General features: G+C 42.7%; 1 protein-coding gene across 2 annotated transcripts; it reads left to right on the top strand.

The window, feature by feature from the left end:
* The first annotated feature begins 335 nt into the window (after positions 1 to 335).
* Mrgprx3 (MAS related GPR family member X3) lies at positions 336 to 25,850 on the top strand. Of its 2 annotated transcripts, none has more exons than XM_039101537.2 (2): positions 336 to 454; positions 25,159 to 25,850. In XM_039101537.2, exons 1-2 carry the CDS (start codon positions 358 to 360, stop codon positions 25,611 to 25,613), a joined length of 552 nt encoding a protein of 183 aa, XP_038957465.1. In that variant the 5' UTR covers positions 336 to 357; the 3' UTR covers positions 25,614 to 25,850. The 2 variants fall into 2 exon arrangements, with proteins under 2 accessions (XP_038957465.1, NP_665730.2); NM_145787.2 differs by having other exon boundaries at positions 390 to 454; positions 24,629 to 25,850.
* The last annotated feature ends 862 nt before the right edge of the window (positions 25,851 to 26,712 follow it).

Here is a 26,712-nt window from a genome sequence, read left to right as displayed (position 1 = left end):
GACATCGCTAACATATCAGAAAGAAAGAGAAGCCAGGCCATGGGGAGTATGAAACCACAACTAGAGACTTTGCTCCGTCCCTCTCGAGCGCTTGAGGACACTGTCACTTTGCCTGGCATTATTGTCCAGGTGGCAGGAAACTCCAAGACAACAATCACTGACAGGAAGGAGGACACAGTGGTGTTGTGGTGAGTGCACATTGAGAGATAAAAGCATAGCAAAACCAGAGATTGAGAAATGTCTCAGGAGGAACATGACGTAACAGACCCTACACTCCCATTTGCCAATGGGACTCTGAGCAGGAAACCACAGGGCTGTCTGGGGTGTTGATAGACTTGACTTCCTTCCAGCTTTTAAATGCACTTCTCCAGAGCAAAGAAATATCCTGTTGTGACTGTATCTTTCCTTCTACGCAAGCCAGCTTGCTACATCCAGCAAGAAGAATGGGGGAAAGGTAAGAGTCTATCTACAACTTGTTTCTGAATCTATTGTTATATACCTTTTGTGTCCTTAAATCCACACAACTCCCTTCTGGGGCAACATATTCAAGTTGCTATGAGGAGTGTGAGAGGAAAAGACGAGCAGCTTGCAACTCCCTTCTGGTGAGTTTGGTGCAGACAGGTTGGACAGTGAGTGGTTAGAGCGGTTAGTTAACATTCGTGAGACTCCTTACCACTAAAGCTTTTGCTGCTAACCTGCTCAGCAGATGAGCTCAAATCACAGAACTTTATGACCAGAGAATGCACGCAGTGTTCCAGCAGCCCCGAGGCAACTTCAGCGCACATCCTCTTGCTCAGCCGGGCTGCAGATGTCAGTCAGTGGTCTTGCCAAACACCACCCAAATTCAGAGCGAGAGAATTGTCCAGCTATCTAGAGAAACACAAAACACGCTCTGACTGCTCAGGGCCAGCAGTGACTGCCCATTCAGCATCACAGATTAGACGCTGAGGCAGGGCAGTGGTCTGTGTCTGCCAAAGAACACCAAGAAAAATGAAAAAGATGTGTCTGTCCCTACAAATGCTCAACCATCAGGAAAAATAGACATAGCTTTGTAAATACCAAGAAATTGTGAGCTCTCTGGAGGACACTAACAAAGCTACAACAGCAGTGATTTTAAAACATGGAGAGAAATGAAAGGAAACCCAGACTCACTCTTCCTTAAAGCTGTCAGAAGTTCAAGAATATGAAGTCAAGAGATTAATTAAGGTACGGGAGTAACATAGCAGCTGAATGGGCAGCCATCTCCTCACTACGACACAAATTTTAACAGCCGTCTTTTTCATCAGGATATACTAATCATACAAAACACTTGGTTTTGCTAATGGCATTTCACATGTAAATGCAGTACCTGGGTGGGATTCATACCTTCACTGCCCTCTCTTTCCTCCCTCCTCTTGCTCTTCTCCACCGTCCCCTAAGTAATCCCAAATTGTACTGTCATTGGGTTGTTTTTTTTTTTCAGTTCTCCAATCCCCTCAACTTCCCTCAATCTGAAATAATTCCATTGCTCACACACATGTGTGTAGAGGTTAGAAGTAGAAATAAGGTATCTCCCTTTGTCACACTCCACATACACACACTTTATTAATTGAGTCAGGGTCTCTTGCTAAACCTAGAGCTAGCCAATTCCAGCTAGTCTGGCTTGCCAGCTTGCTCTGGGGAACCCGTGTCTTAGCTAGGGTGACTCTTGCTGTGATGAAACACCGTGACCAAAGGTGACTTGGGTAAGAAACAGTTTATTTTGCTCACAGTTCCATACAGCAGTGCATCATCAAAAACAATCAGGGCAGGGACACAAGGAGAGCAGGCACTCAAGCAGGGCAGGGACCTGGAGGCAGGAGCTGATGCAGAGAACATGGAGGGATGCTGCTTATTGCTTACTGCCCTGCTTCTCGTGGATTGCTCAGCCTCCTTTCTTATGGAACCCAGGACCACCAACCAGCCCAGCACCACAACAATGAGCCCAACCCATCCCCAATCAGTCATTAATTAAGAAAATGCCCTACAACTGGATCTCATGGAGGCATTTTTGAGGTTCCCTCCTTTCAGATGACTCTAACTTGTATCAAGTTGACATAAAATTATCTAGCATAGCTTGATTCTGCCTCCCAAGCGTTTGGATCACAGGGGGCTGACATACCTACCCAGCTTAGAAGTAGGTTCCGGAGATCTGAACTCCACTCCTTGTGTTTGCATGACAGGTGCACTACCCACTGACCCCCCAGCCACCACATGTTTTGAGACAGTGTCTCTCCGTGAATGTGGAACTCACCGATTAGCTATACTGGCCCATGAGCAAGGCCGTTGGGATTCATCTGTCTTCACCTCCCGCTCTGAGATTACAGGCACTCAGTCATGCACGGCTTTTTACAAGGGGCCTGGTGATCTGAACCCAAGCACTCGATCCACTGAACTATATCCTCAGCCCCTCATTTTTTTCCTCTATAGCTGAATAAAAATATCATGGAGGGAAGAGGATAGAATATGTTTCCTTTATCCACACATCCTTATATGTACATGTAGGTTAATTCCATAATTTGACTATTGTGAATAAGACCACAATAAACATAATTATAGCTATAATAGTTATAAGTATCTCTATAGTATACTGACTTTGACTTCTTGAACTATATACCCAAAAGCAGCCTACATGGAGCCTATGGCAAGTTCAGCTCAACTTTTTGAGTGAAAGCCACACTGGTTGCCTTCCTGACTGCAGGGACTTACACTCCCTCCAGTAGTCAGGAGATCCGTTTTCACCGTGTCCTCACCAGCATCCATTGCTGGTTACTGCCTTAGTGATGTTCGTTTTGACTGGAATGGTCATTTTATATATTTGGTTGTGAGCCTAGCCTTTAACGGCTGAGCCATCTCTCCAGCCCTGGAATGATCATTTTAATTGATGGTGTGCAGCATGAGAGATGGGGGTAGCTTCCGTCTTCTACCTGTGGGTTTCCTGTTTAACAGCATTGTTTCCTAAAGAGGCAATCTTACCTTTACTGAGGGTCAGATAGAAGTAGCTGTGTAGTTTTGCAGCTGCATTCGCTAATCTACAACACTGGTCTCCATTTTCCATCTCTTGTGCTGGTATCACTCTTGGTTCACTGGTCCAGGTCAGTATTACTGTTTGAAACCAATGTTGTGATGTTTCTAGCATTGTTTTTGCTCGGGATTGTTATGGTCATTTGTGCCCTTTTGTGCTTCTGTATGAATTTTAGGGGTTTTCTTTCTATTTGTGTAAGAATGTCATGGGGCTTTTATGGAGACTCCCCTGTATCCATTTTCACATTACTGATATAGACAGTAGACAGATACAGGTCTTTCCAAAGTGTCGTCTTCAATTTCTATCCTCTGAGCCTTACTATTTCACTGTCCCATTCTTTCTGACCCTGGCTATACTTTTTTTCCCTTTATCTTGAGCTTCATGTGCTCTGTGGATTGTATCTTGGGTAATCCGAGCTTATGAGCTAATATCCACTTATCAGTGAGTGCATACCATGTGGTTTCTGTGATTGGGTTACCTCACTCAGGATATTTTCTAACTCTATCCATTTGCCTATGAATTTCATGAAGCTGTTGTTTTTAATAGCCGAGTAGTACTCCATTATATAAATGTATCACATTTTCTGTATCCATTCCTCTGTTGAAGGGCATCTGGGTTCTTTCCAGCTTCTGGCTATTATAAATAAGGCTGCTATGAACATAGCGGACCATGAGTCTTTGTTATATTTTGGAACATCTTTTGGGTGTATGCTCAGGAGTGGTACAGCTGGGTCCTCAGGGAGTACTATGTTCAATTCTCTGAGGAACCTCCAGACTGATCTCCAGAATGGTTGTACCAGCTTTCAATCCCACCAACAATGGAGGAGTGTTCCTCTTTCTCCACATCCTCGCCAGCATCTGTTGTCACCTGAGTTTTTGATCTTAGCTATTCTGACTGGTATGAGGTAGAATCTCAGGGTTGTTTTTTACTTGCATTTCCCTGATGACTAAGAATGTTAAACATTTCTTTATCTCAGCCATTCGATATTCCTCAGTTGAGAATTCTTTGTTTAGCTCTGTATCCCATTTTTCATAAGGATATTTGATTCTCTGAAGTCTAACTTCTTGAGTTCTTTGCATATATTGGATATTAGCCCTCTATCAGATGTAGGATTGGTAAAGACTTTTTCCTAATCTGTTGGTTGCCATTTTGTCCTAATGAGAGTGTCCTTTTGCCTTAAAGAAACTTTGCAATTTTATGAAGTCCCATTTGTCAATTCTTGATCTTAGAGCATAAGCCATTGGTGTTCTGTTCAGGAAATTTTCCCCAGTGCCCACATGTTCTAGGCTCTTCCCCACTTTTTCTTCCATTAGTTTGGGTTTATCTGGTTTTATGTGGAGGTCTTTGATCCACCTGGACTGGAGCTTTGCACAGAGTGATAAGAATGGATCGATCTGCATTCTTCTACATGCTGACCTCCAGTTGAACCAGCACCATTTGTTGAAAATGCTATCTTTTTTCCATTGGATGGTTTTACCTCCTTTGACAAAGACCAAGTGACCATAGGTGTGTGGGTTCATTTCTGGGTCTCCAATTCTATTCCATTGATGTACCTGTCTGTCTCTGTACCAATACCATACAGTTTTTATCTGTAATATTGTAATATTGCTCTGTAACATTGCTTGAGGTCAGGGATGGTGACCCAAGAAGTTCTGTTATTGTTGAGGATAGTTTTAGCTATGCTGGGTTTTTTTTGTTATTCCAAATGAATTTGCAAATTGTTCTTTCTAACTCTATGAAGAATTGAGTTGGAATTTTGATAGGGATTGCATTGAATCTGTAGATTGCTTTTGGCAAAATGGCCATTTTTACAATATTAATCCTACCAATCCATGAGCATGGGAGATCTTTCTGTCTTCTGAGGTCTTCTTCAGTTTCTTTCTTCAGTGACTTGAAGTTCTTGTCATACAGATCTTTCACTTGCTTGATTACAGTCGCACAGGTATTTTATATTATTTGTGAGTGTTGTGAAGGGTATCGTTTCCCTAATTTCTTCCTCAGCTTGCTTATCCTTTGAATAGAGGAGTGCTACTGATTTGTTTGAGTTAATTTTATACCCAGCCACTTTCCTAAAGTTGTTTATCGGGTTTAGGAGTTCTCTGGTGGAATTTTTGGGGTCACTTAAGTATACTATCATATCATCTGCAAATAGTGATATTTTGACTTCTTCCTTTCCAATTTGTATCCTTTGACCTCCTTTTGTTGTCTGATTGCTCTGGCTAGGACTGTATTGAATAGGTAGGGAGAGAGTGGGCAGCCTTGTCTAGTCCCTGACTTTAGTGGGATTGCCTCAAGTTTCTCTTCATTTAGTTTGATGTTGGTACTAGCTTGCTGTATATTGTTTTTACTATGTTTAAGTATGGGCCTTGAATTGCTGATCTTTCCAGGACTTTTATCATGAAGGGGTGTTGAATTTTGTCAAATGCTTTCTCAGCATCTAATGAGATGATCATACTTACTCCTAGGAATGTCCTGGGTCACTGACTATGACTATGGCATGATTTCTTCTTCAGTATATTTCCTGTGATGTTTGTGTATGCTTGGCCCTGGAAGTTGCACTATTAGGAGGTATAGCCTTGTTGGAGGAAGTGTGTCACTGTGGGTGTGGGTTTTAAGACCCCATCTTAGCTGTCTGGAATCCAGTCTTCTCCTAGAGGCCTTCAGATGAAGATGTAGAACTCTCAGCTCCTCCTGCACCACGCCTGCCTGGATGCTGCCATGCTCCTGCTTTGATGATTATGGACTGGACCTCTGAGTCTGAAAGCCAACCCTAATTCCATGTCCTTGTAAGAGTTGCTTTGGTCATGGTGTCTGTTCACAGCTGTAAAACCCTAGCTAAGACATTTCCTATTGCTATATAAGAAAACTACTACATTTTTAATATTGTCTGGAAATGTATCCATTTCTTCTAGACTTTTCCAATTGATCAGATAACAACTCTTCAAAATATTCTCTAGTAATCGTCTTCTCATTATGCCCCCTCTTTAATCTCTAGTTTTATTTGGTCTTATCTCTGTCATTTTAGGTTTGTTTGGCTGATGGTACTAATGCTGGTTTAGCTTCTCAGTACCAGTTCATTTTATTGGTTTGGTGAATTGTTCCTTTAGAGTCCACTCCATTGACCTTTGCCCTGATCTTATTGCCTCTGTCTATCAACTGGGGTTTGTCTTGTTCTTCATTTGGAGGTATGTTGTTAAGTTGTTTTAGTTTGCTCTGATTTTTAAACGAAAGCACTCCTAGCTATAAACTACCACTTAGCACTGCCTTCACTGTATGGGAAACTTATGTAAGTTCTGTTTTTAATTTTCACATGTTTCTAGGATTCTTTTTTCAAAATAGAAAGTTTCGTCATTCTTTCCAATATTATTTTTATTTTAAGATTATGATTTAATTAGAACATTTCTTCCTTCCATTTTCTCTCTCCAACCCTCCCACAAATCCCTCCCCAACCTTCTCTTTTTTCCCTAATTGTTATTTCATGCATATGTTTATAGGGTACATACATATTATATATATATACATATATATGTGTGTGTATGTGTGTATATATACATATATATATACATATATATATATTCCTAAGTATAGTATAACCTGTTTGGTCTGTGTAATGTCACTTGTATGTATGTTTTAGGGCTGACTATTTGGTGCTGTTATCTTTTATTTCTTTCCTAGTTTCTTCATCCAAGAAAAGTTCCTATCCATTTTTTTGTTAATTTCTTTACTATTGGTTTCTTGGTTTATTCTACTATGATCTTATAAGGCAAAAGAAATCATTGCAATTTATTTGTATATGTAAAGAACTGGGTTGTTTAATTTTCTGAGAATTTAATGTATGAGTACCATATGTATCATTTCTACCCCTCCTCTCCCTACTCCAACTCCTCCAATGTCCTCCTCCCATTCCCTCCTCCATAAAACCCATAACTCTTATTTAATTATTATTGTAATACACATGTATGTATGTGTGTATGCATGTAAGTACACACACACACACACACACACACACACACAACATACTGAGATCCTTTAGCATTGCTTGACTGGATATGTGTTTAGGGCTGATGATTTGAGATTGAATAATCTATCAGGGGATTTATCCCTGAAGAAAACTGATTCTCCCCTCTTTTAAGAGCCATTGATTGCCTGTAGCTCTTCATCTAGAGTTGCTTCTTGTGAGATTCCCCCATCCACAGTCAGCTGATATTGTCACTATGAGGCCCTGCTTAAGCAATCATATCGCTGGGACTTCATGGGCCACCTAAATAGTGATCTCTCTTAGAGAGAGTCCCATTGTCTGTTGAGAAGAAAGTATATTCCACAGTTATCACATGGAATGTTCTCCAGATGTAAAGTCTCTTTGATCTACATATAGTTTATTTGTTAGTACTTTATCAGGATAGTGTATTTATTGATGAGAGTGGAGTACTGAAGTCAGCCATTATTGTTGTTCCTGAACCTATCATTTTACATCCAGTTATTTGCTTTATAAGTTGTATGTGCTAACATTTGGTGATATGTATCTTCAATCCTTATATTCTATTTTCTGTGCTTTATTAATATGCTAATGATATGTATGGGTTTTATTGTATCATTTTCATAATGTACGTACTGTATTTTCATCAAATTCACATCCCTTACTTTCACTCACTCCCTAACTCTTTCTGATCTCCTTCCTCTTCCCAATATTCTTTTTTTTTTCTGATCCTTGTGTCTTCCCTTCGGATCACTCCCTTTACTAATCCGCAATGGAAGTCTTCGTCTCTACTGACTAATGTTGACTTAAGTCTCCTCTGTTGGAGATAGGTATGGCTGCTCCTGCCTCCTTTCCTTCACTCTTTGTCCCTTTATCTTGATCCTTTCACTCTCACACTATGCGTTTGCATTCAGAGATGCTTCCTATAGTCACGCAGCAGCTCTGTCTTGCCATCTGTCCTTCTACAGGAGAGCTAGGAATGTTTAGTATTGTGTTATTATTGAGGAGGATATTCTGAAGCCTGTGATTTGATGTCATCGCTTACTGGTTGGCTTTAATGCTTTTCTCTCTCTCTCTCTCTCTCTCTCTCTCTCTCTCTCTCTCTCTCTCTCGTTCATCTTGCAGGTTTTCTGGTTTACTTAACTAGCAAGTAACTCCTACTAGCTCCCAACTGTTCACCTATTCCCCTTGTGAAATCCTTTCCTTCTGGGCTCTGGTGTTTGTAGCTCGCTCGCTCTCTCTCTCTCTCTCTCTCTCTCTCTCTCTCTCTCTCTCTCTCTCTCTCTCTCTTCCTCGTATTGTATAGGATCTCTTCGGAGTCGGTGATGCTCACTTGGTGGCCGTGAAATTGCTTCGTTTTACCGATCTGGAAGTTGGTGGGTATTTACCACTGTCACTTTCAATAAATAATATCGTCATACATAGCAGTCTTGGCTGACATGAGAGACGCCCAGCACTTCCCGTGTTTCTTTTTATCAAGTGCATGGCTGTAAGATCATGTGTTTCTGCATTTTCGAATTCCAGGCGCAGTTTTGATGTGTTTTCACTTTGTGAAGAGGTGAAACTCTTGGATTCTCGGGCTGGATCTCTTAACTGTGGCCCAGAGCTCTCGAAAGTTGCAGTTATACCCATCTGTCCTTTCTTTATTGCTTAAAGAAAAATAAATAAAAGATATAATAAGTATATAATACATATATACTAAATTTAAAACATAATGTGTCCTTGACCTTATCTTGAGTTCCTGGTCTTCTGCTTGCTGCTCATCCTTCCTGGTGAGTTTTTATTTAACTTATTGTGTTTTTAAAATTTCAACATTTGGATTTAAGTTTGATTTTGAGTAGTTTGGAGATTTTTGGTTTTGGGGATTTTTTGGTCTCAATTTTCTTGATGAACTTCTCATTCTTATTTCTGATTTTTCTCACCTAGTTTTGTTGTTGCTGTTGTTGTTGTTGCTGCTGTTGTTGTTGTTGTTGCTGCTGCTGCTGCTGCTTTAGTTTTGTTTCGTTAAGACAGGGTCTCACTGTGTAACCCAGGCTGACCTAGAACTTGCTTTGTAGACCAGGCTGGACTTGACCTCACAGAGATCCACCTGCCTCTGCCTCCTGAGAGCTGACACTAAAGGAGTGCACCTCCATACCCAGCCTCATCTAGGTTTCCAGCAGACACCCTTTCTTCCTCAGTTTGTTCAAGTCTGCCTTGGGGTTGTTCATAGTCTTTAACACTAAGTTTTTGAGTTATGTATCTGTCATTTCAGCCTTTTTGTCATATTTATATTCAGTAACCAGGGACTTACGGTCACTTTAATATATCACACCATCTTAATTTCCATGTCCCTTGCATTTGTACCCTGAAACTTGAACTCCAAATTTAGACCATAGCTCCCCCTTGTGCTCTGTTTCATTACCTCTTTAGCAGTTAGTACTTTCTGCCCAAGTAGATCTGGGACCAAGCAAAAAATCAACTTCCTGGATCCACACTGCTTGTCAGACTAGGCATTCACATCCAGTGGAGGTGCAAGGTACATTTTGGAGATGGCCATATAAAAATGTTTGATTTTTGTCTCCCAAGCCAAAAGACCTGACTTTCCAATCTCTTTTAACATAATCCACCTCCTTGGCAATAGTGAGCAAGCTAGGAAATGCTGGGGACCCTTCCTGCAGCACATATTTCTGGGGTGCGGAGTCTCTCTCTCTCTCTCTCTCTCTCTCTCTCTCTCTCTCTCTCTCTCTCTCTCTCTCTCTCTCTCTGAGACAGGGTTTCTCTATGTAACTCTATTTGTCCTGGAACTCACTCTGTAAACGACGCTGGTCTGGAACTCACAGAGATCTTCTGCCTCCCAAGTGTTGGGGTCAAAGGCGACACCACCAGCACCCGGGTGCAGACACATTCTTAAACCTTGTTTGTGCAGAGAAACAGCTTGTGGGGCTTTTCTCTTTTGATTGCAGCCCTACTCAGGCTGAGAGACTTGTGTCCCACCTCCTGCGTTTGTCTTTCCATGTTAGGGTCTATTGTTTCTTCTGTAAATTTAAAGTTCAGTGTTTCTGGGTTTTTCCTTGTCTTGCTCTACTGTGTAGTGCTATTCTTCCTGCCTCTCTAGACTACTCACTGCTCCTGGCAACCTTGCAGCCGACCAATGGAAATGCAGAAAGGTCCCCAATAATTCACTCTCTTCCCCCATCTTCCTCATGGTGCAACACCTGTTCATTCACCACAGCATCTTCACAAGAGCTGAGAGAACTAGGCACAAGACCAGAGTACTTGGTTTTAGTGTTTTTTAAAAGACACCTCAGAAGCAGAAACGAAAAAGTTGCCTGTATCCCCACACTCCACACAGGAGAGAGAGAGAGAGAGAGAGAGAGAGAGAGAGAGAGAGAGAGAGCCTGCTGCTTCAAGAAAATAAAGTAAATTGAGTCCAGATCTTGGATTTAAAATCTTGTACCAGATATTTTATTATGACACCTAGCGCCAGTCAGAATCCCACATCTCTTTCCCCTATGCAAGTGGCCAAGAACTGAGCCTCTAGAACTACACTAGCCCAGGGCCAATGGCTGTCGCCCCCATCTCTGCCCCACTCATCATGACAGAAGACTCCACTCACTGGGAGATATGGCAGAAAAGTGAACAGAATATCAGACCCACTACAGTGAGGTCCAACACTAGACAGAGCTAAAACACCTCATCCGCTGACCTGCGTTTTCATACTGATTCTCTAACCCCGCCCTGGCATGCCACAGAGACTGTCCCCTAAAGGGACAGGTTTGGGTTTCACATGCAGCAACAGCAGCCTTTGTCTGGACTCTGGTGGACCCTGAGATAGTACAGATTCCTTCATCCATTAGCTCTCTGGTGTAACTGACTTCAGCACACCCCACCATCCACCCAACCTCAGATGGCACATCGCTGATTAAAGTCCCAGCCACTGATATAAGACAAAGCAGAACCCTCAAGGTGTTGCCTTAGAATTCAGTGTGAGTTAGAAAACCTGGTGCTGGCCAGGGCCATATAGATGTCTGTTACCAGGACAAAGGCCATTGTGAAGCCTCTGGACCAATCCCCTTGCCAGACGGGAAGAAAAGCGTCCCACTGTTGGTTGATTCTGCCCTGTCCTGCATTGCCTTATCTGAGCATGCTATTTTTAACCACGAATTTATCTCAACAAAAGGAAGTCTGTAACAGAAATATCTTGTTCCTCCCAAGTGCCACATAGTCTCGGTGGGCTTAGGGATATCGGTGTTTCCTACCACAACGCCCACCACACCCCTCTCCCAATCCCAGGCAGTACAGTAATAACTGAGAAAATAAAAGTCAAATCGACACCAAACCATTGTATGAGAGCTATTGGGACACTAGAGCGAGAAAGAGTGCTACAGTGACTGAGCACATGCTGGTGACCAGACGAGGTCCCTGCACCTAAAACAGAACCAGCCTGAGACTTCTGTAAGCAAACTTCCGGTTAGGTGGTCCTCTGGCACCTTTTAACGCTACCTGTGAACTTAGGGCAAACCTGGGCTTGGAGCGCCGTCTAGTGGTGAAATAGTGACAACACCCCCAACAGCGAAATCACCACAAACCTCGAGTTTGGGAGCTCAGAGTAAATGAGCAAGCTCAGAATCTCTGGGTGGACAAAGTCAGATTGTGAGCACTAAATCTATAACCTACTGCTTGAATACGCAGATGGTATGCTTGCCTACACACTTAAGAGATTTCAAGGAGGCCCGAGGACAGTAGGTGCATTTAGCAAACAGAAACCTCAGCTTCAGTTCTCAGCACTTGAAAATAAGAGGTCATGACCTTCGCTAATGAACAAAGTAAAGGAAGGGAAGTTCTGGGAAGATTATTCAGTTGGTAAAGTGCTTTCTGCACAAGCATGAGGCCCAGAATTCAAATATCTCGCATCTCACATAAAAGTCAGGCGTGGCACATACCGGTAAAGAAAGCAGAGACAGGAGGGTCCTTGGGGGCTTGCTGGCCAATTAGTCTGACGGAATTAGTGAGCTGTGGGCTCAGTGAGATGCTCAGTCTTAAAAACTAAGCTATCGAGCAATTGAGAAAAACATCAATCTCTGCCCTGCCCCCACATGCGCACAGGGCGGGGGGGGAGGGTAGGCGGGGGAGGCACACGCGTTCGCGAACAGACACACACACACACACACACACACACACACACACACACACACACACACACACACACTGCCACACATATACACAAAAGGTCACACCTACTCCAACAAGGCCACACCCACTCCAACAAGGCCACACCCACTCCAACAAGGCCACACTCACTCCAGCAAGGCCACACCCACTCCAGAAAGGCCACACCCACTCCAGAAAGGCCACACCTTCTAAGCGTGCCCCTCCCTGGGCCTAGTGTATACAAACCATCTCAGTACTAGAAGTCCTTCCTGGTGAGTTTAGGTGAATAAAAGATCTTAAATATTAAGAGTGAGAAAGTCCAGTCCTGACTTTTTCAGGTGACAAGGTCTTATATCAACAGCTCGAGGTCTACCAAAGACCACTAGAACTAATAAACAAACTCAGCAAAGTACAAAACCAACAGACCGGAACAATGTCGATATATGACAAGACCAGCCGGTCCTCTGCCATATCTGACAGAAATGCCAAGGAATGAATTCAACCGCGGATGAAAGACCTTTAAAATGGAAGGTCTGGTTAAGTGAATTGGAAAGGACATTTTAAACATAGAAAAGCAACCTAGATCAGAAGAATTGGTGTTGTTTAAATGTCCATGCTAGGGATTGGATGCAGCTCGGTGTTAGGGCGCATGCCTAAATATCCACACTACCCAAAAATGTCTGAAAATTCAGTGCAATCTTTACCAGAGCGTAGGGAATTGTGAGTTATCAAGATACCTACTGAGTTCATAACAGGAGAGACAGCTCAGCTGTCAAGAGTGCACACTGTTCTTGCAGAGGACCTGAGTCAGGCAGCCGAAAAATAACTATAATACTAGGGTCAGGTGATCCAACACACTGTCCTGGCCACAATAAGAAACTACATTCATGTGCACATGCTCCACACAGACAGAGTGTATACAGAATTTAAAACAAACAATTGTTTTAAAAGAAAGAAGACAAAAGATGGCAACACATAGTACAATCACAGTTAGTGAGACTGAGATAGAAAGATGAGCTCGAGGCCAACCTGGGCTACACAAGAGTGACTCTCAAAAAGAAAAAAGGAAAGGCCAGAAAACATATTGAAATAAATGATGGATAAAAACTCCCCTGCTCAGGGAAATGGGAGACATCAGTGTACAGAGAGTACAAAGGTCTCCAGTGAATTTCAGTACAAAGAAAGGATTGCCAAAGGGTAATGATCAGCCCATCAGCAAAGAAAAATTCAATGATTTTTAAAGGCATTATAAATGAAGAAATCCCAATAAGCCATCCACGAACTTCTTGGCAGAAACCCTACCAACCACACATAAAACACAGCATAAAACATTTAAATTACTGTAGTAAAAAGATAATTGGAGAGCCAGACTAGCATGCCAAGCATATCCGTCATTCATAAGTGATGCAGAAATAGAAAATTTCCTAGATAAACAAGGCAGACATAGTCCATGACCTCTTGGCTCACTTCACAGGAACTGCCAAAGGGAAGTTCTTCAAACTGAAAAAAAAAAAATCAATCATATAAGAAATACAAAAACCCCCAGCTCCGAAAAAAAAAAAAAAAAAAGAACCAAAAAAGAAATACAAAAACACAGACTACAGAGCCCAGATATTAAAACAATGTAGGTCGTGGCAGTTAGCTGCTCCTCAGCTCCCTGAACTTCCTGGGAGATGCATCTGTGGGCGTGTCTGTGAGAACATCTCCAGAGCGGTTTAACAAGGGAGGGAAGATTCACCCTGATTGTGGGTAACATCACCGGTTGTTTAAATGAGACCTGAGACTGGACTAAAAGCAAAGAAAGAATAAATCGCTCCTCTCTCTGCTTCCTGATTTAAGGCCCTGTGACCGGCCACCTCATGCTCCCTCCACCACCCCTTCCCAGCCATGGCAAACAAAGAGCTCATGACATCCCCTCAAACGAAAGAGCCCAAATAAACATTTCCATTTTTGAACTGCTTTTTTCAAGTGCTTTTATCACAGCAGAGATAAAAGTAACTAATCTAGGAAACAACACTGAAAATAACCCAGAACTGAAACTTTTTGTGTTAAATTTTCTAAGCCCAATACACAAATGAAAAGACATAATCATTATGGCTACGTTTCTCTTCGTGTTGTAACTGATACCTGACATAACGTTCTAAGTGGAAGATGGATCTCTTTTGGCTCATGGTTTCAGAGGATTTAGCCCCTGGTTGCCCAGCTCTGTGTTTCTGGTCCTACTGTGAACAGAGTGAACATGATGGCGGTGGAGCTCTATGGCAGGGGAGTTTCAAACGTTGGTGTATAATAAGCAAGGGGGAGCATACAGAGAGGACTCTAGAGATCTGTGACCCCAAGGAACACACTACCACTGACCTATTCTATTCAAGTGTGCCCCAAATTTCAACAACACGGGCATCATATGGAGCCCATGTTTAATGTATTGATTGTGTCTGTTCTCATCAGCTAATCTCTGGAGGTGACCTTACACGCATATCGAGAGATCTCCCAGGTGTTTCTTAACCTAATCAATTTTACAGTTAATCGAGATTAACTGTAACAAAGTCCACCCCTTCCCAACCCGACACCCCGAAACATCACTTCAAACCTCAACGTTTTACTGCTGAGCCTCAAATGACTTGTCTCTCTCACAATGAACAATCCACCCAGCCCTCTACCTAGTCCAACTGCTTTAGCAGATCCAACATAAAATTCAGACTTTCCTGAGACCCGAGATGTGCTTTCAGCCATGAACACCTATAAAAACTGTGTAATCCCATCAAACTGTGGCACAGAGTAAACATCGCCATCCCAACGGGGATAAGTGGAGGAATAGAGAGAATGGATCTCATCACAGTAAGAACAAAGCCCAGCAGGAAGCACGCTGTGGCTCCGTGTCCAATATCTAGGGCATACGGTATCAGGATCCAAGCTCCAACAGACTTGGGCAGCTAAGCTCCTAAGTCTTGCGGTTTACAGCCCACTTGAAGGGAACCAAGCTCATTCTGAAGCTGCTTCCACTTGGTATCTGTGCCTTTCCTCTGCAGAATTCTTTAGCTGTGGCATCTCCAACATTGCCATTGTAGTTTAGGCTTTACCCTGAAGGTTCACTTATCACACTCTTGGGGGTTCCTCTGTAAAGATTGCCACCCTGATACACACGGCTAAACTTTCTAGCTTTCCTTTGGAATTTCAGTGGAAAATTCCATGATCCGGTAACTTTTGTGTTCTGGATGCACCACAAGAACAATGGCTATGTCTAATACCAACTCAAGCAGTATCTGGACTCCCAAGGGTCGTGACTTCAATAGCCCCTGAGAAGCTCAGCCAATGAACCTAAGAAAGCATCTGCACTGTGTAAGAACGCCCTGGGGTCCCATCTGTCTCACAGAAAAGTCTTTCAGATTGGTGTACTAATTTGCACCCTTGAACATGCAATGGATAGAGTCTGGCCAGAGAATCTTGAAATACCCTCAGAAGTATTCCTGTTTATTGCCTTGGTATTTCTTGTTTGGTTGGTTTGGTCTGGTTAGGTTTGGTTTGGTTAGGTTGGATTTGGTTTGGTTTGGTGTAGTGTGGCTTTTTTGTTTGTTTATTGTTGTTGTTGTTTTGGTTGGTTGGTTGGGGGTTTTTTGTTTTTTTGGTTTTTGTTTTATTTTGTTTTTTTTTTAGCCAACTCAATGCAAACCTAGACAAACCAAGAAAGAATTGAGAAGATGTCTCCATCAGACTGGATGGCAGGCAAGTCTGTAGGCATTTTCTTGACTAATGGTTGATGTAAAAGGGCCACACACTGTGGGCTGAGCAATCCTTGACTAGCGAACTAGTTAATTGTGGTTCCCCATGTGATGTAGAGCATCATGGTGGAATTCCGTGGTGGTTTTAAGCACCATATTGGTGGGTATAGTGTTGTACAGCATCACCCTGGGAGTGTGTAGCTATTTATAGCATGTTAGGCGTGTCTAGTGATGCAGGGCACCATGGGGAGATTTTGTAGTGGTGAAGGGCATCACAGTAGACCCTTGTAGCGATGTGAGGCGAGAGAGCCTTGATCAGCACCGCAGGAGACCAGGAATGAATATTAAAATGGCTCACATGGCATGATCAGAAGATGATTCCTTTCTCTGATTAAGTCTTGGGATTTTTCAGCCATGTTAAATGAGGATTCTACAAACCAAGTACATAAACTAAACATAGTCAACAAACTAAACGTAACTTGTTCCTCGTGAAGTTACTGGCTCAATATAAGAGACAAATACCTCAACCCTGAAATTAGCCTTGAACATTTCTAAGCTGCCTAATAGGAAGTAAAAGATTTACTGGGTTTCCACTAACCTCCTTTTCTAGTCTGTTGGGACCATAGTAGAGGGAATCTCTTAGAGAGCATGAGGATGAAGCTGTGCATTCATTTCTGGGTGCCTGTCTGCATCCTCCTTTGGCCTGGAGGCCTCTGTGAATTCCTGGATTCATGGTTGCTTTTGTGAGATGAAAGAAAGAAAGAAAGAAAGAAAGAAAGAAAGAAAGAAAGAAAGAAAGAAAGAAAGAAAGAAAGAAAGAAAGGAAGGAAGGAAGAAAGAAAGGAGAAAGAAAGAAAGAAAGAAAGAAAGAAAGAAAGAGAAAGAAAGAAGGAAAGAAAGGAGAGAGAGAGGAAGGAAGGAAGGAAGGAAGGAAGGAAGGAAGGAAGGAAGGAAGGAAGGAAGGAAGGAAGGAAGGAAAGAGGGAAGGAAAGAAGCTTCCAGATTTTGATTTTTTTTCTTCCTAGACAACTACTATTCCCTTCATGTTGTTAAATTCTTCCCATTCTTTCTTTACTTTGTTTAAGCTGGGTGGATCCTTTTATATATAGATAGACAGACAGATTTTTTAAATTTTATTTTTCTTGGATACTTTACATTTCAAGTGTTATACATTCCTTTCCCCCTCACACATGCCCCTCCCCCCTCCCCCCTGGTATATGAGGAGGCTTTTACTCCCACCCACTCCCACCTCAATGTCCTGGCATTCCCCTACAATGGGGAAACGGGCCTCCACAGGACCAAGGGCTTCTCCTCCTACTGATGCCCAACAATGCCTTCTTCTGACACATATGTGGCTGGACTCATGGGTCCCTCCATATGTAGTCATTGGTTGGTGGTTGAGTCCCTGGAAGCTCTGGTGGGGTTTGGTTGGTTGATATTGTTGTTCTTCCTATGGTTTTGCAAACATCTTCAGTTTCTTCAATCTTTTCTCTAACTCCTCCATTGGGGTCCCCTTGTTCAGTCCAATGGTTAGCTGCAAGCATCCTCATCTGTATCAGTAGGGCTCTAGCAGAGCCTCTCAGGGGACACCCATATCATGCCTGTCTGCAAGCACTTCTTGGCATCAGCATAGACTAAGTTTGGTGGCTGCATATGGGATGGATTCCCAAGAGGGCAGTATCTGGATGACCTTGTCTTCAGTCCTTGCTCCACTCTTTATCCCTGTATTTCCTCCCGTGAGTATTTTGTTCCCTCTTCTAAGAATGAATGAAGCATCCACATTTTGGTCTTCCTTCTACTTGAGCTTCATATAATCTGTGAAATTTTTCTTAGGTATTCCAAGCTTTTGGTCTAATATCCACTTATCAGTGAGTGCATACCATGTGTGTTCTTTTGTGACTGGACTACCTCACTCAGGATTATATTTTCTAGTTCCATTCATTTGCCTTAGACTTCATGAAGTCATTGTTTTTAATAACTGAGTGATACTCCATTGTGTAGATGTACCACATTTTTGGTATCCATCCCTCTGTTGAAGGACATCTGGATTCTTTCCAGCTTCTGGCTATTATGAACATAGTGGAGCATGTGTCCTTGTTATATGTTGGAGCATCTTTTGGGTATATGCCCAGAAGTAGCATAGCTGGATCCTCAGGTAGTACTATGTTCAATTTTCTGAGGAACCACCAGACTGATTTCCAAAGTGGTTGTACCAGCTTACGATCCCACCAACAATGGAGGAGTGTTCCTCTTTCTCCACATCCTCTCCAGCATCTGCTGTCACCTGAGTTTTTAATCTTAGCCATTCTCACTGGTGTGAGGTGGTATCTCAGGGTTGTTCTGATTTGCATTTCCCTGATGACTAAGGATGTTGAACATTTCCTTAGGTGCTTCTCAGTCATTTGATATTCCTTCAGTTGAGAATTCTTTGTTTAGCTCTGTACTCCATTTTTTCATAGGGTTATTTGATTCTCTGGAGTCTAACTTCTTGAGTTTTTGTACATATTAGATATTAGCCCTCTATCAGATGTAGGATTGGTAAAGACCTTTCCATAATCTGTTGGTTGCCATTTTATCCTTTGCCTTACAGAATCTTTAAAATCTTATGAGGTCCCATTTGTCGATTCTCGATCTTAGAGCAAAAACCAGTGGTGTTTTGTTCAGGAAATTTTCCCCTGTGCCTATGTCTTCGAGGCTCTTCCCCACTTTCTCTTCTATTAGTTTCAGTGTATCTGGTTTTATGTGGAAGTCTTTCATCCACTTGGACTTGAGCTTTGTACAAGAAAATAAGAATGGGCCAATTGCTTCACTCCTTCTTTAAATGAGGAAAAAGAATACCCTTGGCAGGGAAGGGAGAAGCAAAGATTAAAACAGAGACTTAAGGAACACCCATTCAGAGCCTGCCCCACATGTGGCCCATACATATACAGCCACCCAATTAGACAAGATGGATGAAGCAAAGAAGTACAGACCGACAGGAGCCGGATGTAGATCGCTCCTGAGAGACACAGCCAGAATACAGCAAATACAGAGGCGAATGCCAGCAGCAAACCACTGAACTGAGAATAGGTCCCCTATTGAAGGAATCAGAGAAAGAACTGGAAGAGCTTGAAGGGGCTCGAGACCCCAAAAGTACAACAATGCCAAGCAACCAGAGCTTCCAGGGACTAAGCCACTACCTAAAGACTATACATGGACTGACCCTGGACTCTGACCCCATAGGTAGCAATGAATATCCTAGTAAGAGCACCAGTGGAAGGGGAAGCCCTGGGTCCTGCTAAGACTGAACCCCCAGTGAACTAGTCTATGGGGGGAGGGCGGCAATGGGGGGAGGGTTGGGAGGGGAACACCCATAAGGAAGGGGAGGGGGGAGGGGGATGTTTGCCCGGAAACCGGGAAAGGGAATAACACTCGAAATGAATATAAGAAATACTCAAGTTAATAAAAAAAAATAAATAACAAAAAAAAAAAGAATGGGCCAATTGCATTCTTCTACATGATGACCTCCAGTTGGACTAGCACCATTTGTTGAAAATGCTGTCTTTTTTCCATTGGATGGTTTTAGCTCCTTTGTCAAAGATCAAGTGACTACAGGTGTGTGGGTTCGTTTCTGGGTCTTCAATCCTATTCCATTGATCGACCTGCCTGTCTCTGTACCAATAGCATGCAGTTTTTATCAGAATTGCTCTATATGACAACTTGAGGTCATGGATGGTGATTCCTGAGTTTTTATACTTGAGAATAGTTTTCACTATCCTGGGTTTTTTGCTTTTCCAAATGAATTTGCAAATTGCTCTGTTTAATTCTATGAAGAATTGAGTTGGAGTTTTGATGGAGATTGCATTGAATCTGTAGATTGCTTTTGGCAAGGTGGCCTTTTTTACTTTATTAATCCTGCCAATCCATGAGCATGGGAGTTCTTCCCATCTGAGATCTTCAATTTCTTTCTTCAGAGACTTGTAGTTCTTGTCATACAGATCTTTCACTTGCTTTGTTATAGTCACACCAAGATATTTTATATTATTTGTGGCTATTGGGAAGGGTGTCGTTTCCCTAATTTCTTCCTCAACCTGTTTATCCTTTCAGTAGAGGAAGGCTACTGATTTGTTTGAGTTACTTTTAATATCCAGCCACTTTGCTGACATTGTTTATCAGCTGTAGTAGTTCTCTGGTGGAATTTTTGGGATCACTTAAGTATACTATCATATCATCTGCAAATAGTGATATTTTGACTTCTTCCTTTCCAATTTGTATCCCTTTGACCTCCTTTTGTTGTCTGATTACTCTGGCTAGGGCTTCCAGTACTATATTGAATAGAGAGAGAGAGAGTGGACAGCCTTGTCTAGTCCTTGATTTTAGTGGGATTGCTTCAAGTTTCTCTCCATCTAGTTTGATGTTGGCTACTGGTTTGTTGTATATTGCTTTTACTATGTTTAGGTATGGGACTTGAATTCCTGATCTTTCCAAGACTTTTATCATGAAGGAGTGTTGAATTTTGTCAAATGCTTTCTCAGCATCTAATGAAATAATCACGTGTTTTTCCCTTGAATTTCTTTTTTTATGTAAACAACAAAATATTTTAATGTTTCATGTCAGGAAGGGTATACCTGAATGATCGCCTGGTGACAGCATGGTCAATGCTTCAGGACAAGTCACAATTTTGTACTAACAATCAGTTCAACCACAGCTTGAAATGTAGTTTGTCCCAGCTGCAAAAACCACAGGACACCAATCATGAGTCTTACCCCCAGTACAGACTTTTATAAAACACACATGTAATTAGCACAATAAACACTCTCATGATGCACTCCAACATAGAGCACAGGAATACACGCTATGGAGTGCGGCCCTCATGTCTCCACAGGCAAGAGCTAAAGAATTAAACAGCAGCCTGTGATGTGACGGCAGGAGTTCAGAGCGCACCACTCTGCACGTGACTTACCCTATGCTGAGAACTGTCACCCTATCTAGTGGGTGGCAGGTACAGTCTCATAAACAGTGTTATCTCCTAAGAGCAGAGAGGTCAATGTGGATCTGAGTCATTGTTTACCTAGAAGGCATTACAAGTCAGCTCCATAGAAGGTGGGGATTGGCTTTGGGCTCCAGTGTAACAGTGCCCCTCAGACTCTTGCACACTCACACCCCTGTGCCCCAGGGAAGTGCAGTGCCAATGGCAGATATAAAAATAGGTTGCCGTGCTCTAGACACAGGGCGAGGGAACGTGAAGCAGAATTCCCAAATCCCACGAGTTCCATTCCCTCCTCTATCCCAGCACACCATGCTACAAGTTCAGAACCAGTCTGTAGTAAAGGCTCTGAAGCAGCGTCAAGCTTCGCATATGCCTGAGAAGAAGAGCTGGGCACAGCTGAGCTCTGGCTGCAGAGTTGGGAAGGATTTCCATATATTGAACCATCCCTGCATCCCTCGGATGAAGCCTACTTGATCATGATGGATGATCGTTTTGAAGTGTTCTTGGATTCGGTTTGCAAGAATCTTATTGAGTATTTTGGCTTCTATATTCATAAGGGAAATTGGTCTGAAGTTCTCTTTCTTTGTACGGTCTTTGTATGGTTTAGGTATAAGCCTAATTGTGGCCTCAAAGAAAAAATTGGGTAGCGTTCCTTCTGTTTCTATTTTGTGGAATAGTTTGGACAATATTGGTATGAGGTCTTCCATGAAGATCTGATAGAATTCTGCACAAAACACATCTGGTCCTGGGCTTTTTTTGGTTGGTAGACTTTTAATGACTGCTTCTATTTCTTTAGGGGTTATGGGACTATGTAGATGGTTTACCTGATCCTGATTTAACTTTGGTGCCTGGTATCTGTCTAAAAAATTGTCTATTTCATCCAGATTTTCCAGTATTTTTTTTAGTATAGGTTTTTGTAGTAGGGTCTGATAATTTTTTTTTTAATTTCCTCAGTTTCTGTTGTTATGTCTCCCTTTTCATTTCTGATTTTGTTAATTTGGACACTGTCTCTCTGCCCTCTGATAAGTCTGGCTTTACCTATCCTGTTTTTTGATAACTTTTGGTTGAAATTCAATTTTATTTGGTATTAGAATGGCTACTCCAGCTTGTTTCTTGGGACCATTTGCTTGAAAAATTCTTTCCCAGCCTTTTACTCTGATGTAGGATCTGTCTTTGTCACTGAGGTGTGTTTCCTGTATGCAGCAAAATTCTGGGTCCTGTTTATGTATCCAGTCTGTTAGTCTATGTCTTTTTATTGGGGAACTGAGTCCATTGATGTTAAAAGATATTAAGGAATAGTGATTGTCTCCTGTTATTTTTGTTGTTAGAGGTGGGATTATGTTTGTGTGGCTTTTTCCTTTTGAGTTTGTTGCAGGGAAATTACTTTTTTGCTTTTTCCAGGGTGTAGTTTCTCTCCTTGTGTTGGAGTTTTCCATCTATTATCCTTTATAGGGCTGAATTTGTGGAAAGATATTGTGTAAATTTGTTTTTATCATGGAATATCTTGGTTTCTCCATCTATGTTAATTGAGGGTTTTGCTGTATATAGTAACCTGGGCTGGCATTTGTGTTCTCTTAGGGTCTGTATAACATCTTTCCAGGATCTTCTGGCTTTCATAGTCTCTGGTGAGAAGTCTGGTGTAATTCTGAGAGGTCTGCCTTTATATGTTACTTGACCTTTTTCCCTTACTGCTTTTAATATTCTTTCTTTGTTTTGTGCATTTGGTGTTTTGACTATTATGGGATAAGGGAAATTCCTTTTCTGGTCCAATCTATTTGGAGATTTGTAGGCTTCTTGTATGTTTATGGGTGTCTCTTTCTTTAGGTTAGGGAAGTTTTCTTCTATGATTTTTTGAAGATAATTACTGGTTCTTTGAACTGGGAGTCTTCACTCTCTTCTATACCTATTATCCTTAGGTTTGATCTTCTCCTTGAGTCTTGGGTTTCCTGGATGTTTGGGGTTAGGAGCTTTTTGCATTTTGCATTTTCTTTGATGGTTGTGTCAATGTTTGCTATGGTATCTTCTGCCCTGAGATTCTATCTTTTATCTCCTGTATTCTGTTGGTAACGCTTGTGTCTATGACTATGATCTCTTTCCTAGGTTTTCTATCTCCAGGGTTGTCTCCCTTTGTGCTTTCTTTATTGTTTCTATTTATATTTTTAGATCCTGGATGGTTTTGTTCAATTCCTTCACCTGTTTGGTTGTGTTTTCCTGTAATTCTTTAAGGGATTTTTGTGTTTCCTCTTCAAGGGCTTCTACTTGTTTACTTGTGTTGTCCTGTGTTTCTTTAAGGGAGTTATTTATGTCCTTCTTAAAATCCTCTATCATCATCATAAGATGTGATTTTAAATCCAAATCTCGCTTTTCCTGTGTGTTGGGATTTGAAGCATTTGCTGTGGTGGGAGAACTGGGTTCTGATGATGCCACGTGGCCTTGGTTTCTGTTGCTTAGGTTCTTGTCCTTGCCTCTCACCATCTGGCTGTCTCTGGTGTTAGCTGGTCTTGCTGTCTCTGACTGGAGCTTTTCCCTCCTGTGGGCCTGTAAGCCTGTGATCTTAGTAGTGAGAGGGCTCCTTGGAGACCAGCTCCCTCAGGGCAGATTTTGTGTCCAAGGGCTGTGGGAGAGCCCCAGCTCTGGGTGCAGACAGAGATCAGAAGGGTCCTGTCCTAGGCAGCCCTGTGGCTCCCACACCCCATGTCCTCCTGGCGGGCCTCTCCTTGGACAGTCAATGGAGAGAGCATGGGTCTTACCTGTGGGCTGTGGGATTAGGAGGGAGAGCACTCCTGGCAGACCAGCTCTCTGCCAGCAGGTTTTGAACCAGCTAGGTGGTTTCTTAATCTGCAGTATTGGCTGCCATCTCAAACCTAGCTTGGATATTTCTTCTCTGGCTTTTCTCCCCTCCACATATAATCAATACACCGTGGTGATGGTTCTAAAGGTCTGCTCAAAAGTGAGGGGGTGGGCTCCAGAGCTTTGGGGTTCTTAACAAGTTGTCTTCCCTCTGCCAGCCTGTACCACCTCCCCTGAAACACAAAAACCATTATTCCTATATGGCAAGGTAGGCCTGACAATTAATTAATAATTATTAAAAAAGTACCTTATAAATGTCATAAAAGCTCATAGTAAAACTCATCCCCTTATACAGTTAATATGTTGTGGAGTCTTCTTAAATCCAACATAAATCCAACATAACTCAAGTACCATGTCATACAGATGACAAAAATTTGTTGTGATCAAGCTGACTCTGGTCCGTCGGGGCCTCAGAACAGACCCAAGACCTGAACTATGACCCTGAAGGAATGTTGCACAGCTTAGTTAAGGAATGAAACCTTAATGACGGGGAGCTAGATAGCCTATAGCATTGTCCAATCATATTTTGACACAAAGGGTTGAGCAAAGGAGTTTTCACCAATCCGGTTAGGAGTAAATTCCTGGGCCTGGGAATAGAAACTTAGTTTGACCCTGCCAGCAAGATGGAGAAGTCGCCCTTGAGAAGTCTGGGCTCAGGAAAAACTGTTACCTTACAAGTTGTCCCTAAGATGTCTGGACTCTGACAACTAGTTCCTTATACAGAAGCTGTTCAGCTATCGGGAAGTCCCCCAGTTCCCTCTAGGTCCTGGGACCTTGAATTTAGTTTCTCCCTGTGATCAAATGGAGTCCAAAAATGAAATGGTAGTTCTTAGAATAAGTTTCTTTCGCTTGTCCCCAACAAGTATGTGTTAGTAATATGTGTTTTTAATAAAAGGCGCGTTCATACAGAAGGACTCATGTCTTCTTTGTGTTCCCAGCTTCACCGGTACAGGGTTTATAAACCTAAACACCTCAGCCTCGACAATAGCAGTCACAACAACAAATCCAATGGACAAAACCATACCTGGAAGTTTCAACAGCAGGACCCTGATCCCAAATTTGTTGATCATCATCTCGGGACTGGTCGGGCTGATAGGAAACGCCATGGTGTTCTGGCTCCTGGGCTTCCGCTTAGCCAGGAATGCCTTCTCAGTCTACATCCTAAACTTGGCCCTGGCTGACTTCCTCTTCCTCCTCTGTCACATCATAGATTCCACGCTGCTCCTTCTCAAGTTTTCCTACCCCAACATTATCTTTCTCCCATGCTTTAACACCGTCATGATGGTCCCCTACATCGCAGGCCTGAGCATGCTCAGTGCCATCAGCACCGAGCGCTGCCTGTCTGTTGTGTGCCCCATCTGGTATCGCTGCCGCCGCCCAAAACACACTTCAACTGTCATGTGCTCTGCGATCTGGGTCCTGTCACTGTTGATCTGCATTCTGAATAGGTATTTCTGTGGCTTCTTAGATACCAAATACGAAAAGGACAACCGGTGTCTGGCATCGAACTTCTTTACTGCCGCGTGCCTGATATTTTTGTTTGTAGTCCTCTGTCTGTCCAGTCTGGCTCTGCTGGTCAGATTGTTCTGTGGCGCTGGGCGGATGAAGCTCACCAGATTGTACGCGACCATCATGCTGACCGTTTTGGTTTTTCTCCTCTGCGGGTTGCCCTTTGGCATCCACTGGTTCCTGTTAATCTGGATTAAGATTGATTATGGTAAATTTGCTTACGGTCTTTACCTGGCGGCACTCGTCCTGACTGCTGTTAACAGCTGTGCCAACCCCATCATTTACTTCTTCGTGGGCTCCTTCAGGCATCAGAAGCACCAGACCCTCAAAATGGTTCTCCAGAGGGCGCTGCAGGACACCCCTGAGACAGCGGAAAACACGGTGGAGATGTCAAGCAGCAAGGTGGAGCCGTGATGAAGGGCCTCTGCCTGGACCTCAGAGGTGGCTTTGGCGTGAGCACTGCCCTGCTGCACTTGACCACTGTCCACTCTCCTCTCAGTCTTGGGCCTCGACATGCCTCAGTGATCCACCATCCGCAGCTCTCCATTGACTTGGTTTTCCAACCTCTCCTGAGTAAAAGCATTAATCAGAAAGTATGGAGTCTCCATCCTTCTTGACGTAAATAAAAGTCTCATGCTAACTTCCTCTGAAGCTTTCTTGCTGTTTCTTTGCAACTTTCGCTGCCATAGAAATTGTCCAGGTCCAAAACCATGACTCTCTTGTCTATGATTGTTCTGTACCTAAATGTAAAGACAGGAGTCCCCTGGTTTCCTGTGAAACATCCTCAGGAGACAACGCCTTCAACAAAAATGCTTCATACCAATCCGGCCACAACACTCACCGAGCTGATAATGGCATAAGACTTACACGAAATTGACAAAGACAGGTGTAAGACCCAGACACCACACCACATTAACACTCTTAGGACCCTGTGGCTCAGCAGGAGAATCCCATGTCTCCAGCCAGCCAACCCCAGCATCGAGGAGTCCTCAAGTACCTGAGGATGTAGACTCTGTGAGTTCTAAATGATGAAGAGCAGCGAGACTATATTTCTGAGCTGATTAAATCATGGCCACCTTAGAGCTCCTGTCCATCCGTGGAAGCAGAAGCAGGTAACGGAGTTACAACATGTCACTGGTCTGATCTTATTCCATAAGAAATGTGGGCCTGCTTTCTGAACAAGGCTGTGAGATTTGACTTCACCGCAATCATGGCCTAAATAGAAGAGCCATATTGATTAAGAAAGACCTAGAAACGCATCCTCTCTACCTCTCTATAATTGAAATGAGCACATACTCTTTGCACTGGACTGGCGGCTGCCTGGCATTTGGAGGGACTGCTGTGACATGTTCTTTCCGTATGTGGAGATGGTGCATGTCAGGCACCAATATTACCGTAACAGTTTTGGCCATAGAAATAGATGTGATTTTTTACCCCTAGTATCAGGTGCTCCCAGCAGTATAGAAAAGGTCTCCTTACACAAATCTGTCAGACAGATACAACTGACTCTGAA

Source organism: Rattus norvegicus, chromosome 1 (genome assembly GCF_036323735.1).
Source record: "Rattus norvegicus strain BN/NHsdMcwi chromosome 1, GRCr8, whole genome shotgun sequence".
NCBI classification, from domain to species: Eukaryota; Metazoa; Chordata; class Mammalia; order Rodentia; family Muridae; genus Rattus; species Rattus norvegicus.
The sequence above is the reverse complement of the archived record's forward strand: the minus strand, read 5'-3'. Positions and strand labels throughout refer to the sequence as shown.